General features: G+C 42.7%; 1 protein-coding gene across 1 annotated transcript in view; it reads left to right on the plus strand.

Annotated features, from left to right (window-relative positions):
- The window catches only part of LOC121548104 (ubiquitin carboxyl-terminal hydrolase 31-like), a 48195-nt gene that overhangs the window by 15628 nt on the left and 12394 nt on the right, over window positions 1-20173 (plus strand). Inside the window, exons 2-12 of the mRNA XM_041859485.2 lie at window positions 7740-7877; window positions 8538-8626; window positions 8864-8956; window positions 9183-9318; window positions 10267-10414; window positions 12197-12377; window positions 14143-14254; window positions 14367-14461; window positions 14784-14861; window positions 16446-16575; window positions 16663-16782. Coding sequence (XP_041715419.1) covers window positions 7740-7877; window positions 8538-8626; window positions 8864-8956; window positions 9183-9318; window positions 10267-10414; window positions 12197-12377; window positions 14143-14254; window positions 14367-14461; window positions 14784-14861; window positions 16446-16575; window positions 16663-16782 — 1320 coding nt within the window. The remainder of the gene's footprint in view (window positions 1-7739; window positions 7878-8537; window positions 8627-8863; window positions 8957-9182; window positions 9319-10266; window positions 10415-12196; window positions 12378-14142; window positions 14255-14366; window positions 14462-14783; window positions 14862-16445; window positions 16576-16662; window positions 16783-20173) is intronic.

The following is a 20173-nucleotide window of genomic DNA, read 5'->3' on the forward strand; positions in this document are numbered from 1 at the left end:
CTAGGTGAAAAATCTGTCGATGTGCCCTTGAGCAAGGCACTTAACCCTAATTGCTCCTGTAAGTCGCTCTGGATAAGAGCGTCTTCTAAATGACTAAAATGTAAAAAATGTAATGTCCAATCAATTGAATTTACCACAGGTAGAGTTGTAGAAACATCTCAAGGATGATCAATGGAAACAGGATGCACCTGAGCTCAATTTGGAGTCTCATAGCAAAGGGTTTGAATACTTATGTAAATAAGGTATTTCTGTTTTTATTTGTAATACATTTGCAAAAATGTCTAACAACCTGTTTTCGCTTCGTCATTATGGGGTATTGTGTGTAGATTGATGAGGAAGAAATTAATATAATCCATTTTAGAATAAGGCTGTAACATAACAAAATGTGGAAAAAGTCAAGGGGTCTGAATACTTTCTTAATGCACTGTAGTGTATCTGATTTTTGCAAAGGTTGCGTTTCAATCCACCTGTCACGACTTCCGCCGAAGTTGGTGCCTCTTCTTGTTCAGGCGGCGTTCGGCGGTCGTCGTCACCGGCTTTCTAGCTGCCACCGATCTACGTTTCTTTTTCCATTTGTTTTGTCTTGATTGTACACACATGGTTCCCATTACATTATATTATTTCCCTATCTAACCCTCTGGTTCCCACATGGTTTTGTGCGTGTTTGTTCTTTGTTTTGTGTCTAAGACTTATGTGAGCTGGTGTGTTTTCCCTGCGTGGAGACTAGTGTTGTTTATTTTTTGAGTAAAGTATGTTGTTTACTCAGTTCTGTGTCCTGCGCCTGACTCCGTCCTACCGCTGCACATTGACACTTGACACCACCGTATCCGCCGATATCGGCCTTCCGCATCTGCAGTGAAAAGTGGCAGAGCTACAGCTGTTTTTGTCAGACAATGAGACATCCCGAAAATCGGTCTTCTCATGAAAACGTCTGTAGGGTCCAAACGGTTTGGCCTACAAACTACTATGGAAAGGTGAGTCTCTCACGAACACATACATGTTGGTTGTTTTGCTCAAGGACGCCCTCAAGCCTCATAAGACTCACCTGAAGGTAGCCCGGTACCAGTTAAAACAATTTATGGAGGTATATATAGAAGTAGTTTAGTGCCTAAAAAAAGGCTTAAAGAAACATTCAATCATATAATTTGCACAGAAATCCTAATAAAAGCATGTAGATATAAATACAGTTGAAGTAGGATGTTTATATACACTTAGGTTGGAGTCATTAAAACTCGTTTTTCAACCAATTTCTTGTTAACAAACTATAGTTTTGGCAAGTCGGTTAGGACATCTACTTTGTGCATGACACAAGTAATTTTTCCAACAATTGTTTACGGACAGATTATTTAACTTATAATTCACTGTATCACAATTCCAGTGCGTCAGAAGTTTACATACACTAAGTTGACTGTGCCTTTAAACAGCTTGGAAAATTCCAGAAAATGATGTCATGGCTTTAGAAGCTTCTGATAGGCTAATTGACATCATTTGAGTCAATTGGAGGTGTACATGTGGATGTATTTCAAGACCTACCTTCAAACTCAGTGCCTCTTTGCTTGACATCATGGGAAAATCAAAAGAAATCAGCCAAGACCTCATCCTTGGGAGCAATTTCCAAACACCTGAAGGTATCACATTCATCTGTACAAACAATAGTACGCAAGTATAAACACCATGGGACCACGCAGCCGTCATACTGCTCAGGAAGGAGACGCGTTCTGTCTCCTAGAGATTAATGTACTTTGGTGCGAAAAGTGCAAATCAATCGCAGAACAGCAGCAAAGGACCTTGTGAAGTTGCTGGAGGAAACAGGTACAAAAGTATCTATATCCACAGTAAAACGAGTCCTATATCGACATAACCTGAATGGCCGCTCAGCAAGGAAGAAGCCACTGCTCCAAAACTGCCATAAAAAAGCCAGACTACGGTTTGTAACTGCACATGGGGACAAAGATCATACTTTTTGGAGAAATGTCCTCTGGTCTGATGAAACAAAAATAGAACTGTTTGGCCATGATGACCATCGTTATGTTTGGAGGAAAACGTTTTTTTTTTTTTGCAAGCCGAAGAACACCTCCCAACCGTGAAGCACGTGGGTGGCAGCATCATGCTGTGGGGGTGCTTTGCTGCAGGAGGGACTGGTTCACTTCATAAAATAGATGGCATCATGAGGAAGGAAAATTATGTGGATATATTGAAGCAACATCTCAAGACATCAGTCAGGAAGTTAAAGCTTGGTCGCAAATGGGTCTTCCAAATGGACAATGACCCCAAGCATACTTCCAATGTTGTGGCAAAATGGCTTAAGGACAAAGTCAAGGTATTGGAGTGGCCATTACAAAGCCCTGACCTCAATCCTATAGAACATTTGTGGGCAGAACTGAAAAAGTGTGTGCGAGCAAGGAGGCCTACAAACCTGTCTCAGTTACACCAGTCTGTCAGGAGGAATGGGCCAAAATTCACCCAACTTATTTTGGGAAGTTTGTGGAAGGCTACCCGAAAATGTTGACCCAAGTGGGGCCATGCATTATCATGCTGAAACATGAGGTGATGGCGGCAGATGAATGGCATGACAATGGGCCTCAGGATCTCGTCACGGTATCTCTGTGCATTCAAATTGCCATCGATAAAATGCAATTGTGTTCTTTGTCCATAGCTTATGCCTGCCCATACCATTACCCCACCAACACCATGGTGCACTCTGTTCACAACGTTGACATCAGCAAACCGCTCGCCCACACGATGCCAGTGGCCATCGAAGGTGAGCATTTGCCCACTGAAGTCAGTTACGACGCCAAACTACAGTCAGGTTAAGACCCTGGTGAGGACGATGACACGTAGATGAGCTTCCCTAAGACGGTTTCTGACAGTTTGTGCAGAAATTCTTAGGTTGTGCAAACCCACAGTTTCATCAGCTGTCCGGGGGGCTGGTCTCACACGATCCCGCAGGTGAAGAAGCCGGATGTGGAGGTCCTGGGCTGGCGTGGTTACACGTGGTCTGCGGTTGTGAGGCCAGTTGGACGTAGTGCCAAATTCTCTAAAACGATGTTGGAGGCAGTTTATGGTAGAGAAATTAACATTAAATTGTCTGGCAAAAGCTCTAGTGGACATTCCAGCAGTCAGCATGCCAATTGCACGCTCCCTCAAAACTTGTGTTTCACCTTTTATTGAGTACGGAGACACATAGCAAAGGTGTCTCAGACAGTATTTGAAGCAAGGGCGAAATTGTGATGTAGAAATTCAGACCCTGAACAGTAGACGTGGCTCCGCGGGGTCCTCCCCCAGATTTTAAAACGCATTTCCTGCAATTCTACACAGTTTGACATGACTTATTATGCCTCTCTCTTGAGGTGTATTTTGAAAACACAGTATAAGTGGAAGGATAAGTGGAAACCAGATTTTTTTTGTTGGGGAAACGGCTAACTTCCTGCATTTCAACACATTTTACCATGTGCCGTTTAAAATGCTGTTCTACACATTTTGATATGATTCAGATTATAATTGTTTTAGTTTTAAAGCAAATTTCGTGCAATTCTACACAGTTTGTGTGCCTTTCTAAATCATGTCCAATCAATTGAATTTATCACAGGTGGACCCCAATCAAGTTGTAGAAACATCTCAAGGATGATTAATGGTAGCATGATGCACGTGAGCTATATTTCGAGTCTCATAGCAAAGGGTCTGAATACTTATGTAAATAAGATATCTGTTTTGTATTTGTAATACATTTGCAAAAATTTCTAAAAACCTGTTTTCACTTTGTCATTATGTGGTATGGTGTGTAGATTGATGAGGGAAAATATTTATTTAATCAATTTTAGAATAAGGCTGTAACGTAACATAATGTGGAAAAAGTCAAGGGGTCTGAATACTTTCCAAATGCACTGTAATGCTTAAAAACAAAAGAAAATGGATGAATAAGATATTTGTCTACAGAAGTGCCATTTCTTACTGATTTCTACAGCTTCCATCCAAAAACAAATGCTGTGAAATGACGTCAACACATACAGGAGGAGTTACTGGCTAGCTTAGCTAACAAACTAGCTATGTTGGTTGCAGCACGCATGACCAGAATGACACATAGATGAACCCCCCAAAGGCACACCCTATCTTTGTTTGAAAATTGAGAAAGAGGAGGAGTTGGATCGTTTTTCGTGCCCAAAGTTGACTGTTAAAGCAAATTTCCTGCCATTCTACACTTTTTGCCATTGGTCATATGCTATCTGGGGGCCCCCTCCCCCTCCCCCTCCCCCCATCCCCCGTGGCAATTTCACTTATGATTTTAAGTATCTAAGTACAGTGTAACCTACCAACCAATGTATATCAAGTGCCGGGGAGGGCACAATCTTACGATGTTGCAGTCCAAAAATGAGAGCTTTAGCATCTATGCCAAAAGCCTGGGCCTCTGATGGAGACTGTAGAACTGCCATCAATGCATGCTTCAGTATTCCCCCTTTTCTATAGGAGCATTCATGTGACCAGGCCCCATAGGCATGGGCGGTGTGTTCAATAGGGCGATATGGGCGACGCACTGCCAAACGGGAAAAGGAAGGGATTTTTTTTCTAATCAATTATATCATGGCAACAGTAGTTCAGTGTTCACGTCTGATCTGCCAGCCACTAAATGTCCAATCAGGCTAAAGTCGTGCTTCAAATGTCCCCGCCCGTTTTGGGGCGATTTCAGTCAGGTTGAAAATCGCCCAGAAGTCTCTCATAGCCTCTAATGTAAAATATTTTTTTTCAAATTTCTGAGCTTTCAATACATTCTCTATGGGTGTCTGAGGGCTTGCACTTACGCGCTTTCGTCATACGTAACGTAACGTAACCATGAACGGCAGACAGCAACGCTTGGACAGCGACTGGTGTAACCGACATGCACCATCTTTCAGAAAAGATTAAGAAAAATGAGCTGTCAAAGACCCACATTGATAGCTGTTTGAGATTGTCTGCTTTGGTGAGAGTGAATATTGCCACTCAACTGGATGAGGGATACAGGCTAGCTGTCCGCCGCCACAACGATGAGGTTAGCAACAGCAGAGTCGTGAACACTGTCTACGAGAATCGAGACGACCTCATAGAATGTTTTGAAGCCATCCGGACGGGTTCATTGGGTTCATTTGACCAGCCCACCGTACCAGAAGCTACAGAATAAGGACATCGATGCTGTCTTTATCAAACGTGCCCTCGACAGCTTCGCAAGCAGTGTGCAGGCCATAAGGTAAGATAAAGATTAAACAATATCATTCGATCTTTCTCAAAGCAGAGCTTTATTTGAAAATGTATGCATGAAAGGAGACTGCATTTGTGTTTGAAATTACATTATTGTCATTATATATGGCCAGTGGTGTAATCTATCTTATTTTATATACTATGTGTACTGTACAGTGGTGCTCATAAGTGTATGAACACATTCTAAAGCTGACTAAAAAGAGGAATACAAAATAAAAAAATCATCTTTTGGAAATTGATCTTAATGACTTAATTAAAAAAGTTGGAAAATCCAACCTTTAAGGACACCAATTTTCTTTTCTTTTTTATTCCTCTTTTTAGTCAACTTTAGCATGGGATCATAAGCTTATGAGCACCACTGTATACTGTGCTGAACATCCAGGCTATGTGAGACACAAAGGCTAACTTAAACACTAAAGACTTTATGCATCCCTGCCCATTTTAAGTGGAACTGAAGTATTTGTACTATACATGGATACATTGCATATACCTGTGCATCACATAGACAACAATACTGTACAAAGCCAACAAACACATTGGTCTGTTTGCCTTCAGGGACTCCTCTCAACAGCAGCTGCAAGAAGCAACAGGAGCCAAAAGACCCAGAACAGCTTTGAGAGAAGAGGAGAAGCAGAGGCTGTCTGAAGAGGTCTGCAACACCATCCTGGATCACACCAAAGAAAGGTTATCTTTCTCTGGCCACCTTGTGAGTGCTACCTTACTGCAAGCAGACATGTTTGAAAGGTACTGCCATTCAAAAAAATAAAAAATCTGTTCATGTTCATTTTTACAAATCTATACAATTGGCCAGAATATGGTTGTTCATATTTACAAATCTATACAATTGGCCAGAATATGGTTGTTCATTTTTACAAAGCCATACATATTGTTTATGCAGTGTTGAGGAATGTGAAAGAACACCCTTGATTATTTTTACTGTGATAACTTATTTTGCTTTTGTAAGCCAACACTTTTGAGATCAGTCAATAAATGCTTCTGGTATTGACTTATATGCTGCCCCTGTCTTCATGTTGTTGCTGGACATATCTTTTTAAAAATGTGTGTAGGTCACCTAAATCATCAGAAAAATTGCCCCTCCTGAGAATTTTTTCAGGAGCCGCCACTGCCCATAGGGATATCGAAAGGATCCCACCCTGGCCACCAATGTAGCTGACCGATATAGAGAGAGACAAGTGTTTTAGCAGAATGCAATATAAAGCTTGTGATGTAATTCCATTACTGTAAATCTGTTACCGGTTGTAAATCCACTTTACTTACTATAGTTCAATAACCAAAATATATTTCATGTCATAGCTGACATCCCATTCTTTCTGCAGACATCTTTGAATTTTTATTTGGAGCAGGTATTTAAGTGTTTTTGGAAAATGTGGTCATAAAAAAAACGGAGGGAAATTTACTGAAGCTGGGTTGTTAAGTAGAGTGCTAAAAAGTACAGTATATACCTATTTTCTTCCTGCTTTTCCCAGTTTGCATCATCAGATTTCCTGGTAGTCAATAGCCATATTGTATTGGAGCTAACTTGAGTTCTCATCATTGACAGTAGAAGGTATAGAGTATATACCCTTTTCATATCACAGCCATGTTGAATGGAATATGAGGCAGACAGGATATAGCAGACAGGATGTAGTTACTGTCTGAGGCCAAACTTGAGATCACTTACAACTCATTAACGAGACATTAACAATACAGTAGATACACAAGGGGATAACCCTATCCATTTTCCTTTACAGCGATTACTGGATCTGTCACGTCTACTCCCGCTTCCCAACACCGGCGCTCGACGTCGCCGGTCTACTAACCACCAGTCCTGGCAACCCATCATTATGCACACCTGGCAACCGCACTACACTTAAATCCCATAGGCAGATGTGTTAAACAAGCTTACGAGAACTCAACAGCATTCAACCTCCATTTTACTTTGTTATTTTTCTGGTTCGATATTTACTGTGGCATACAATGATACAGTATACAAATAGTGCACATCATAGACCTACTGTACATTTCCCCTTTAGTATGCACACAGAGGCTTTGGGTTGAGTGCTTGCTCTTTCATTGCATTTCAGTGCTGGGGGCTCCAGTGCTAATGGTTTGAAAATGAGAAGAGTTTCCCTATGGGATTTACTGGGAGGAACAGTGCTCAGACTTCTGGTTGCATCGTTGACCTTGTGTCACATTTGATAGCTAGTGACCGGAGGTGACTACAGCTGGCCTGGAATGATGGCTTTGTCACTACGCACTGAGGTGTCCTCCAATGACTGAATCTGTCACTCACCTAGCTATTAAAGCGTAATTTTCTACAAGTCTTTTCAGAGTTTTTCGTCACAATGTTGCAATACTGCCTTCTCCAACCAACATTTTGGTTTGCTTCAACTCTACAGCTCTACAGCAATGTATCCATTTGAAGACCAATTTTTTAAAATCAACCTAAAATTATCTGTTTTATGTCACCCTTAATTCTTACCATTGATCTTTTAATTTTTGTACTCCAGAATGTTGTGTCGAAGAGTGCCCTGCAGTTCCGGGGCAATGCCCAGCACGATGCCCAGGAGTTCCTCCTGTGGCTCCTGGACAGAGTTCACGAGGACCTCAACAACATCGTCCTGCCCAGCAGCAGACCAACCAGGAAGGTAACTAACTTTTTTGGGACACACTTTTGTTCATTACATCACTTACAAGCTGGGGATTACATCTCAGACAGTTGAATGATATTAGATATAGCCTATAGCCATGTCTGGTAGCATCGCTGCCAACTGCACTGTATGTCCTGTCTGACTGTAATGGTTATGAAGCTTCTATACTCTTAGAAAAAAGGGTTCCAAAAGGGTTCTTCGGCTGTCACCATAGGAGAAACCTTTTTGGTTCCAGGTAGAACCCTTTTTGGTTTCAGGTAGAACTATTTTGGGTTCCATGTAGAACCCCCAAAAAGGGTTATTCAAGAGTTATCCTATGGGGACAGCAGAAGACCCGTTTTAGGTTCTAGATAGCCTCTTTTTTTTTTTTAAGAGTGTAGACTGTGGATTGGTACCTTTCTATTCTGAACAGACGGCATTGTATCTCCCCCAACTGTATTGTCTGGGCTGTATCCCCCTTTGCCGCATTTTTGTTGTTGTATCTCCCTTAACTGTCAATGATCTGATTGTGTTTACTTTGTTGTATTGTTTACTCTCCAGTTACTCTGTTCGGGCGTTAATGTGGCCTGTTAAGTATCTATCTCTTGACTAACTTCTGTGTTACTGTATGTTGTGTCTCTCCTGACTGTGTCGTCTGTCTGCTTGCTGTTTCTGTAGCCTCTGTTGGAGGATGAAAATGTCCCTGAAGGATCCTCATTACCAGCAGCAGGCTCCTTCGTACAAGAGCTATTTCAGGCTCAATACAGGTGACTCTCCAAAATACTCTTCTGATTGACACCCCCACTGCACTCTTACAGAATACAGTTGCTATAGATAGACACGTACTGTAGATACAGTAAATCGCAAGTGAGCTAGACAGTTTTCTAATGCTAATTTGACAACTAACGCTGGACTTGTTGTTAATATAGCTTTTACATTGAGACAGAATGTGGTTTTCAAATGCGGTTTGAAGTGAATGTTCTTTTTTGTCTCCACACAAACAGGTCCTCCTTGACTTGCCCTCACTGCCAGAAACAGAGCAACACCTTTGATCCTTTCCTCTGCATCTCACTGCCCATCCCGGTACCACACACTCGGTAAGACGGTATCTAATATCTTGGTAAGGCAATATCCTATACACAGAGAGCGGTATAACCCACTACAAAATGGAGAAAGAGCGTGTCTTATTCTGCTGTATTTGATCTCAACCTACAAGAGTGTCAAACCTGGCAGTGATACACAGAAGGATGCCACAGACAAACCACAAACAATGTAGAAGCAGGATGAGATAGTTAACTCAATTGTCCTGTGTGTCCCTCCCAGGCCCCTGTATGTGACGGTAGTGTACCAGGGAAAGTGTTCGCACTGTATGACAGTGGGCGTGGCGGTGCCTCTCTCCAGCACTGTGTCTAGACTGAGAAACGCTGTGGCCCAGGAGACTAAAATACCCTCCGAACAGGTACCAAGTCCAATACCCTTGAAATTGAGCCTCAAAGTGTATACAAGTTTTGTATACAGATGAACTGATCGGAGACAAGTGAAACCGTCTGCAATGAATGAAAATGCCCACCCTTCTAAAAACAATCTTCCCCACTATTCAGACTGAAACATAAAATGTCAACACTATTCAATTCCAAACTTGAGCCATTGATTAGGTATTGAAGTTGCATTATTGAAGTAGGATGTGTGTTTGTTTTTGAGGCAAGTTCAGCCAATGATGGGGACTAAAGGCCCTTGTCATTACAGATAAATCTATTGTCTATGTTTTCAACAATCCACTGTTTGTGTTTGATGTGTCCCCCAGTGTCTCAGCTCAGATCATGTGATATTGTTTGCTCATCCTATTTTATATGGTCCACTACTGTGTATAAATCCTGAGTTACTGTGTAATAATCTTTACTTTTTAATGTGTATGAATGAATCTTATATGAATTTCATATGAGTCATCCACATACACCTCATGCCTATGTTAAAAAAAGCCCGGAGCACGGACGTTTGGGACAGCGAGGTGCGCTGCTGAGGCCTCGGACCTGACTGTCTGACTGACTCTGACCGGCTCCCTCCTCTGTGACCATCTATGCCTGAAGTTCCTCCGCTCTCAATGCCATCATAACTGCTTCTATCCTTGATCCATCATTCATCCTTCCAGTCCCTAACTTCCGTACTGTGTTACAATGTTATTGTTTTGTATATGTTGTAGTTTGTGATGTGCTTTTGTATACACAATTAAACCTTTAGCTGCCATGGATGTAAAACACAACAAACTACACATTTTTGTATTTATTCATAATTGTGCCCCTTTTAGTTTTTAAACCCTTTGTGAGACCTTACTTTATAGAGGCCCAAGTTTTTATAGAATTGAATAAGATGAATCCTAACCCTGTTAATGATCCATATGTGTGTGCAGATTGTCCTTACTGAAATGTACTCAGATGGCTTTCACCGCTCCTTCTGTGACAATGATGACGACCTTGAGATCATTCAAGAGAGTGACTCCATATTTGCCTTTGAAACACCTGAGCTCTTTAGACCAGAGCAGATCCGCTCTCAGCGAGGTATGACTTCAGGTTTTGATTCCCCGTAAATCAGTTTAGCTCTGGGTCGTATTAGGGACGTATTAGCTCTAGGTCGTATTAAGAGTGTAGATTAGATTACAAATAGATTAACATAAGATTTCATTGGAAATCATGTTTAATCCGGATGTTATTACCTACATTACATGACCAAAAGTATGTGGACACCTGCTCGTCGAAAATCTCATTCCAAAATCATGGGCATTAATATGAAGTTGGTCCCCCTTTTGCTGCTATAACAGCCTCTACTCTTCTGGGGAGGCTTTCCACCAGATGTTGGAACAGTGCTGTGGGGGCTTGCTTCCATTCAGCCACAAGAGCCTTAGTGAGGTTGGGCACTGATGTTGGGCGATTAGGCCAGGCTCGCAGTCGGCGTTCCAATTCATCCCAAAGGTGTTTAATGGGGTTGAGGTCAGGGCTCTGTGCAGGCCAGTCAAGTTCTTCCCCACCGATCTTGACAAACCATTTCAGTATGGACCTCGCTTTGTGCATGGGGGCATTGTCATGCTGAAACAGGAAAGGGCCTTCCCCAAACTGTTGCCACAAATTTGGAAGCACAGAATCGTCTAGAATGTCATTGTATGCTGTAGCGTTAAGATTTCCCTTCACCAAACTTTACAGTTGGCACTATGCATTCGGGCAGGTAGCGTTCTCCTGGCATTTGCCAATCCCAGATTCGTCTGTCGGACTGCCAGATGGTGAAGCGTGATTCATCAATCCAGAGAACGCATTTCCACTGCTCCAGAGTCCAATGGCGGCAAGCTTTACACCACTCCAGCTTACGCTTGTGTGCGGCTGCTTGGCCATGGAAACCCATTTCATGAAGCTCCCAACTAACCGTTCTTGTGCTGACATTGCTTCCAGTGGCAGTTTGGAATTCGGTAGTGAGTGTTGCAACCGAGGACAGACGATTTTTACGCACTACGCGTTTCAGCACTCGGCGGTCCCGTTCTGTGAGCTTGGGTGGCCTACCACTTTGCGGGTGAGCCGTTGTTGTGGTCCTCTGTAGCTCAGCTGGTAGAGCACGGCGCTTGTAACGCCAAGGTAGTGGGTTCGATCCCCGGGACCACCCATACACAAAAAAAAATAAAAAATGTATGCACGCATGACTGTAAGTCACTTTGGATAAAAGCGTCTGCTAAATGGCATATTATTATTATTATTATTATTATTATTATTATTATTGTTGCTCCTAGACGTTTCCACTTCACAATAACGGCACTTACAGTTGACCGGGGCAGCTCTAGCAGGGCAGAAACTTGAAGAACTGACTTCTTGGAAAGGTGGCATCCTATGACGGTGACACGTTGAAAGTCACTGAGCTCTTCAGTAAGGCCATTCTACTGCCAATGTTTGTCTATGGAGATTGCATGGCTGTGTTCTCGATTTTATACACCAGTCAGCAATGGCTGTGGCTGAAAAAGCCAAAATACTCATTTGAAGGGGTGTCCACATACTTTTGTAAATATGGTGTATGTTCTCCCTCATTGATACGTATGCAGTATCTTTTGGAAAATGTTCTATGAGCTCAATAAGAAGTGGGTATATGGATATGCGTCCGTATTCCAGAATCTGACATATTGTGATGGTTAACAGCCTTATTCAACAAATTTGCATCTTTCACTGACCTGAAGCAGGCTTTGATCTTTGACGTCATTAAACCTTACGATAATGTGACTGTAACCCAGGTTTAAGTATGTTCGATATAGAACTCAAAGTTTGTTCATATAGTGCTGTATATACATATACTGTAATGTGTTTCAGGAAGTCCCCATGCTAATCTGAACCAGAACAACTTAAAGTATGGGACAGACAACAGGACACAGGTATCAACAAAAATAGAAGAGTCAGTGACTCCCCCTCCGAGCCCCAATAAGAACAGCGGGGCTGACAAGATCATTCTGCTTGTGTGTAACAGAGCCTGCGCTGGACAGCAGGGACGCAGGTACACAAAACAACTCAAGATTTCAAAATTCAACATTCAAAATGGCACCAGGAAGAGAAGATCTCAGGAACCTGTTCATACAATGTAGATGAAAACTAATTTGATATACAGTGAGGGAACAAAGTATTTGATTCCCTGCTGATTTTGTAAGTTTGCCCACTGACAAAGAAATTATCAGTCTATCATTTTAATGGTAGGTTTATTTGAACAGTGAGACAGAATAACAACAAAAAAATCCAGAAAAACGCATGTCAAAAATTGTATAAATTGATTTGCATTTTAATGAGGGAAATAAGTATTTGACCCCTCTGCAAAACATGACTTAGTACTTGGTGGCAAAACCCTTGTTGGCAATCACAGAGGTCAGACGTTTCTTGTAGTTGGCCACCAGGTTTGCACACATCTCCAGAGGGATTTTGTTCCACTCTTTGCAGATCTTCTCCAAGTCATTAAGGTTTCGAGGCTGACGTTTGGCAACTCAAACCTTCAGCTCCCTCCACAGATTTTCTATGGGATTAAGGTCTGGAGACTGGCTAGGCCACTCCAGGACCTTAATGTGCTTCTTCTTGAGCCACTCCTTTGTTGCCTTGGCTGTGTGTTTTGGGTCATCGTCATGCTGGAATACCCATCCACGACCCATTTTCAATGCCCTGGCTGAGGGAAGGAGGTTCTCACCCAAGATTTGACGGTACATGGCCCCGTCCATCGTCCCTTTGATGCGGTGAAGTTGTCCTGTCTCCTTAGCAGAAAAACACCCCCAAAGCATAATGTTTCCACCTCCATGTTTGACTGTGGGGATGGTGTTCTTGGGGTCATAGGCAGAAATTCCTTCTCCTCCAAACACGGCGAGTTGAGTTGATGCCAAAGAGCTCGATTTTGGTCTCATCTGACCACAACACTTTCACCCAGTTCTTCTCTGAATCATTCAGATGTTCATTGGCAAACTTCAGACGGGCCTGTATATGTGCTTTCTTGAGCAGGGGGACCTTGCGGGCGCTGCAGGATTTCAGTCCTTCACGGCGTAGTGTGTTACCAATTGTTTTCTTGGTAACTATGGTCCCAGTTGCCTTGAGATCATTGACAAGATCCTCCCGTGTAGTTTTGGGCTGATTCCTCACCGTTCTCATGATCATTGCAACTCCACGAGGTGAGATCTTGCATGGAGTCCCAGGTGGAGGGAGATTGACAGTTCTTTTGTGTTTCTTCCATTTGCGAATAATCGCACCAACTGTTGTCACCTTTTCACCAATCTGCTTGGCGAGGGTCTTGTAGCCCATTCCAGCCTTGTGTTGGTCTACAATCTTGTCCCTGACATCCTTGGAGAGCTCTTTGGTCTTGGCCATGGTGGAGAGTTTGGAATCTGATTGATTGATTGCTTCTGTGGACAGGTGTCTTTTATACAGGTAACAAGCTGAGATTAGGAGCACTCCCTTTAAGAGTGTGCTCCTAATGTCAGCTCGTTACCTGTATAAAAGACACCTGGGAGCCAGAAATCTTTCTGATTGAGAGGGGGTCAAATACTTATTTCCCTCATTAAAATGCAAATCAATTTATAACATTTTTTACATGCGTTTTTCTGGATTTTTTTGTTGTTATTCTGTCTCTCACTGTACAAATAAACCTACCATTAAAATTATAGACTGATAATTTCTTTGTCAGTGGGCAAACGTACAAAATCAGCAGGGGATCAAATACTTTTTTCCCTCACTGTAGTTATGTTAGATGTGGAAAACCTTGTTCTTTACCTTGACTATGACGATTCCAGGTTTGGTCATCCCTTTGTGCTGTATCTGGAAAGGACGGTCACCTGGGACGTTCTGCAGAAGGAGATCCTGGAGAAGATGCGCCACCTTATGCGTCCTGGGGTCTTTGTCCAGGTAGGTGCAGGCTATCCACACAGACACTCATTCAACTCACACACAGACATAACACAACACACACAACACACACACATGTAAAGGTGTAACTAAACTTATTGCCGTCCTTCAGGTTGGGCCCTTCAGTTTGCGTGTAGTGGGGGTGGTTGGAATAATGTATCTCTTACCTCAAGAGGAGCAACCACTGTGCCACCCTTCTGTGGAGAGGTAATGTCACCCAATGCCACCAGAGGGAGCATGTCTCTCACAGATAGAGGACTATTAGCAAATGTTACCGTATGCCACCAGAGGGAGCATGTCTCTCACAGATAGAGGACTATTAGAAAATGTTACCGTTAGCCTTGTGGTCAAACCTTCAATTTTTCAGTGTGTTTAGCCTTTTGTTCAACCCTTCCATGGTTTTTGGCATGTCTTAAACCGTCTGGGTTGTTGTTCAATACGTAGCATGCCCTGTTTTCCACATTGAGCTGTCATAGGGCTCAAAGATAATGTTGCTTTGACTTCCTATTGATCCAATGTTTGTCTGCAGAGCGTACAAATCTTGCGGTCCGGGAGGCCCCCCACATGTCAAGATTGTGGTGGAGTGGGACAAAGAGACAAAAGACTAGTAAGTGTAATGGGGCAAAACTAGCGGTTGGAACAAAAATAATTTTCCAATCGTTTCGTTCTGAATAGAACCCCCCAAAAAATATGTTCCATTCAACTGTTCCGACCAGCAAAATAAAGTTCTGAAGTACATGTTGATATCGTTCCTTTCTGTTCCTTTTTTAACCTGTGAAATCAACATTTAAAAAAAAACATTGAGCTCAATAAATTACTTCACCAGTCAGTGCGAATAGAGCTGTTTGCTATAGAGTGGGCAAGCTAGTTGTTAACATGCATGATGGACAGACAAGTGTAGCTAGGGTGTGAGATGTGACAGAAATGTTGCGGGTGGTGAGAGAGGGTGGAGGAGGAGGCTTGGCTTGAAGCGCTGTGCATCTTGTTATGACATGCATTATCTGAATTAGGCCCACAGAATTATACGCTACATACGGAGGAATGACTTCTATGGAGGAACTTTGAATGTTTGTGCAGAGCTGCACCAGAATTAAAAATACTTCTTACCAGGGCCGAGTGGCGCAGCGGTCTAAGGCACTGCATCGCAGTGCTAGAGGTGTCACTACTGACCCGGGTTCGATCCCGGCCTGTATCACAAGCGGCCGTGATCTGGAGTCCCATAGGGCAGTGCACAATTGGCCCAGCGTCGTCCACTCTTTGTGGCGGGTCGGGCGCCTGCAGGCTGACCTCGGTCGTCAGGTGAACGGTGTTTCCTCCAACACATTGGTGCGGCTGGCTTCCTGGTTAAGCGGGCGGGTGTTAAGAAGCGCGGTTTGGCTAGTCTTGTTTCGGAGGACGCATGACTCGACCTTCGCCTCTCGAGCCCGTTGGGGAGATGCAGCGATCAAAAATGGGGTAAAATACTTCTTACCTTTTTGTAGTTAATAAATCCAATGTGAAATATGATAATTAGTATCTTTAACTAGCATTGGAAAAGTTGATCCATTCCTCTCTAATAAAAAATCTCTCTCCCCATCTTCTGAATCACGCTTATAACGTCAGTATTCTACTGTAGCCTATGCTTCGGAGGGGGGAGGGGCAGGTAGCCTACACGTACACACACTGGCAAAGATCTTCAGCTGGCTGGCAGACACTGGAAGAAGCTTCTGAGTGACAGAGTGAGGGCATTGCATAGGCGCTTGGTTGCAGTTTTTGTAGGACGTTAGTAACCGGTTCCCATGATTTTAAAATAACAATTCTGTTCCGGAACATTATAGATCAATTTCGTTCCAGGTTCTGTTTCTGTTCCTCAAAAAATTTCTTTATTTTCCGGTTTTCAGTTCTGTTCCCTGAACCGGTTCCAACCCCTGGGCAAAACCCACTATGCTGAGAGGGAAAGACACTCACCTCTGTCATCTTGATAGAGTGCACACATTCAGCAATGACTAGCAGACGTTCATACTTTAAGAAAAAATATTTTGCTGTTTGAAGAGAATGTGAATTCAAAGCAATTGTTGTGACTGAGGTCTCAGAAGTTTTCCTTGTTTCTGTTTGTCAGCACAATTTAATATGACTTTCATGGTTTCCTTTGAAGCTTGTTGTGTGACCTCTATGTTGACCTGTGCTGTTTATTTGTTGTGTCTGACTACAGTCTGTTCAAGCGCACTGAGGATGAGTACATCCCAGATGCTGAGAGTGTACGCCAACAGAAAGACGGACACCTGCAGCCTCAGACATGCTCCCTCGCCCAGTGCTTTCAGCTCTACACCAGAGAGGAACAGGTACGTAAGTGTGCGTGTGTGTGTGTGTGTGTGCATGCACATTCATTTATGTTTGTGTGTTTGAGAGCTCTGCTCTGTGTGTTTCAGCTAGCTCCAGATGATGCCTGGCGCTGCCCGCATTGCAAGCAGCTACAGCAGGGCAGCATCAAGCTGAGCCTCTGGACCCTGCCTGACATCCTCATACTCCACCTCAAACGCTTCAGACAGGTACAGACCACTGCACTATACATCATCATTCATACAACTACATAGGGGACAGATCAAAATGTACTAGGGGGGAGGGGTGGTCCAAAATAGGGGGGGGGGGGGTTGTCCAACTTTTTTTTTGCTTTGTGGGAGGGTTGTGTGTTTTTTGGGGGGGCGCAGGGGAGGGTAGTGTGTTTTTTCCCTGGTTTACATTTGCTCTTCTGCTCGTATTTTCCCTATAAACAATGCCTTGACTTACTTTTGATATTACCATAATAAATAGGGGTGTAACGATTCGTTTTAACAACGATTCGATTTGTATCACGATTCGTGGTTGTCGATACGATTCAAGGACGATATTGGTTAATTTAGAACGATACGATCCGAAACGATTCAGTGACTTGAAATCGATTCAGTAACCTTTTAGCCAAAAATTCAACCAGTGTGACTGAAATAAATACCTGGATACTGGACAGTGCAGGTGAAGTTTCCTAGATTCCTGTTTCTTGTAAGGACCGCAATGGTGGCTTGATAATTTCTCGCTCGTCGGCTTCTCCTCTGTCGTCCGCCATGCTATGTTTTGTTGTCTTTGCGCCTTTGCGCTGCTGCTGGCGCGGGCGATGACGTCACGGATAGGCAGACTGAATCGAGTAATGTTTAAAGCCTTTATCATTAAAAGTGCTAAGAAAAAACATCCATATAAAGTCTGACGTGCTTAAATCCAATGGGTTATTTCCTATTATCGATACAATCGATTTATTACATTTTAAAACGATGTTAGATTGATATATGTTGTCCAAAAGGCCAACTCGCCGAGCACAGATCGATGTAGTTGGATCATAGGAATATAAATCGATACATCGATGTAGTAGATGGATCGTTACACCCCTAATAATAAAGTTTAGAAATGTTTGTGAAGGTTTGGTATGGTGTGACTGTTATTAAGCTTTAGCTACTGCAGGCCTATGATATGCAGGCAGTGTGCCCCTGCACTCCAACTGACTCCGACAGTTGAACTTGAGGTGAGGAAGACTGTTTCAGGCCTACCAGAGTTACTCCTATAATCTAACAATATAATGCTTATCTTTATATAAAATATTAGCGTTGAAAATTAACGAATTACCCTCCTTCTGTACGTCTATTTAAGTGATAATGCCCGAGAACCCGGTGTTTGGAGGATATATTGGCATGGGTGTTGCCAAACCGTGCCAATATATCTTCCAAAAACCGGCTTCAAGGGCATTATCACTTTTATACGGGTTACCAACATATTCAAATAATGATTTACATATTTTCATTAAAAACATTATTTTTTATTAATTTATTCATACTATTTCATCCTTCCACAAAATATAGTCCCGACACAAATCAAGGGTTGCTACCCAAGCCGACTGGTCGTTCGTTCTATTGGTTCGGTTGCCAGAGACGTGACCCAGTCGTTCAGTCTTTTTGTTCTGTATCTATGGACTCGACCCAGTCGTTCGTTCTAAATGTTCCATTGCCATACTGGCTGGCAACGTTCTTATCCCTTGCCTTCTAGCTAACTTAGTCATGTCAAACAGTGCAGCTAGAATAATAGCAAAGTAGCTGCGTTTGCATTTATTTAAGCTGTTTTCTAGTGACATTTATTTGGATACACCATAACAATGAGCTAATGATGCGCGATTTCGCCTGGCATAGAAAATGTGCTCTCTCGTCACTTGTTCAGAGGAGCTAGCCAACAACACAGCTAACCCAATCACTTCAAACTGAAGCTGGAAAGACGGCAAATTAGCTGCACTTCGTTTAGTTTTACCTGTTTTCTATTGATACTTCTTTGTATATATCCATACAAATGATGCTTATTCATGATTTCGACTGGCTGAAAAAAGCTGCCTGCCTGTCTGTCTCATCCCGACTCCCGACACGTTCATTACTATGGGACATCTGGAGATCGAATTTGAATATTGAAACAATGTTGCAAATGTCGGAGATGCAGAGATCAAGGTTTATACAAATCTCTCTTTATACAAATCTCTGCTGTTGTAAACTAAATGTTAGTCTAAAAGAAATGTGAGATAATGTCTAGATACTTTTTATAGTGGAGATCAAGTTTATAAAGTGCCTGGCTGGGCTGATGAGACAGTGGATTGCGCAGGCAGATGGAACAGAGTAATGCATGTTGGTGTCGTAGCATGCCATCGTCATATCTCTATCTCTCTGGGGTTAGGCCTAAGCTTCTCTTTCTTTATGTACAGTACCAGTCAAAAGTTTGGACACGCCTACTCATTCAAGGGTTTTTCTTTATTTTTACTATTTTCTACATTGTAGAATAATAGTGAAGACATCAAAACTATGAAATAACACATATGGAATCATGTTGTAACCAAAAAAGTGTTAAACAAATCAAAATATATTTTATATTTGAGATTCTTCAAAGTAGCCACCCTTTGCCTTGATGACAGCTTTGCACACTCTTGGCATTCTCTCAACCAGCTTCACCTGGAATGCTTTTCTAACAGTCTTGAAGGAGTTCCCACATATGCTGAGCACTTGTTGGCTGCTTTTCCTTCACTCTGTGGTCCAACTCATCCCAAACCATCTCAATTCGGTTGAGGTCGGGTGATTGTGGAGGCCAGGTCATCTGATGCAGCACTCCATCACTCTCCTTCTTGGTCAAATAGCCCTTACACAGCCTGGAGGTGTGTTGTTGCATTGTCCTGTTGAAAAACAAACGATAGTCCCATTAACCGCAAACCAGATGGGATGGCGTATCGCTGCAGAATGCTGTGGTAGCCATGCTGGTTAAGTGTGCCTTGAATTCTAAATAAATCACAGTCAGTGTCACCAGCAAAGCACCATCACACCTCCTCCTCCATGCTTCACGGTGGGAACCACACATGCGGAGATCATCCGTTCACCCACTCTGCATCTCACAAAGACACGGTGGTTAGAACCAAATATCTCAAATTTGGACTCATCAGACAGATTTCCACCGGTCTAATGTCCATTGCTCGTGTATCTTGGCCCAAGCAAGTCTCTTCTTCTTATTGGTGTCCTTTAGTAGTGGTTTCTTCGCAGCAATTCGACCATGAAGGCCTGATTCATGCAGTCTCCTCTGAACAGTTGATGTTGAGATGTGTCTGTTACTTGAACTTTGTGAAGCATTTATTTGGGCTGCAATTTCTGGGGCTGCTAACTCTAATTAACTTATCCTCAGCAGCAGAGGTAACTCTGGGTCTTCCTTTCCTGTGGCGGTCCTCATGAGAGCCAGTTTCATCATTGCACTTGATGGTTTTTGCAACTGCACTTGAAGAAACTTTCAAAGTTCTTGAAATTGTCCAGATTGACTGACCTTCATGTCTTAAAGTAATGATGGACTGTCGTTTCTCTTTGCTTACTTGAGCAGTTCTTGCCATAATATGGACTTGGT

The sequence above is a fragment of the Coregonus clupeaformis genome, chromosome 31 (genome assembly GCF_020615455.1).
Source record: "Coregonus clupeaformis isolate EN_2021a chromosome 31, ASM2061545v1, whole genome shotgun sequence".
Lineage (NCBI taxonomy): Eukaryota > Metazoa > Chordata > Actinopteri > Salmoniformes > Salmonidae > Coregonus > Coregonus clupeaformis.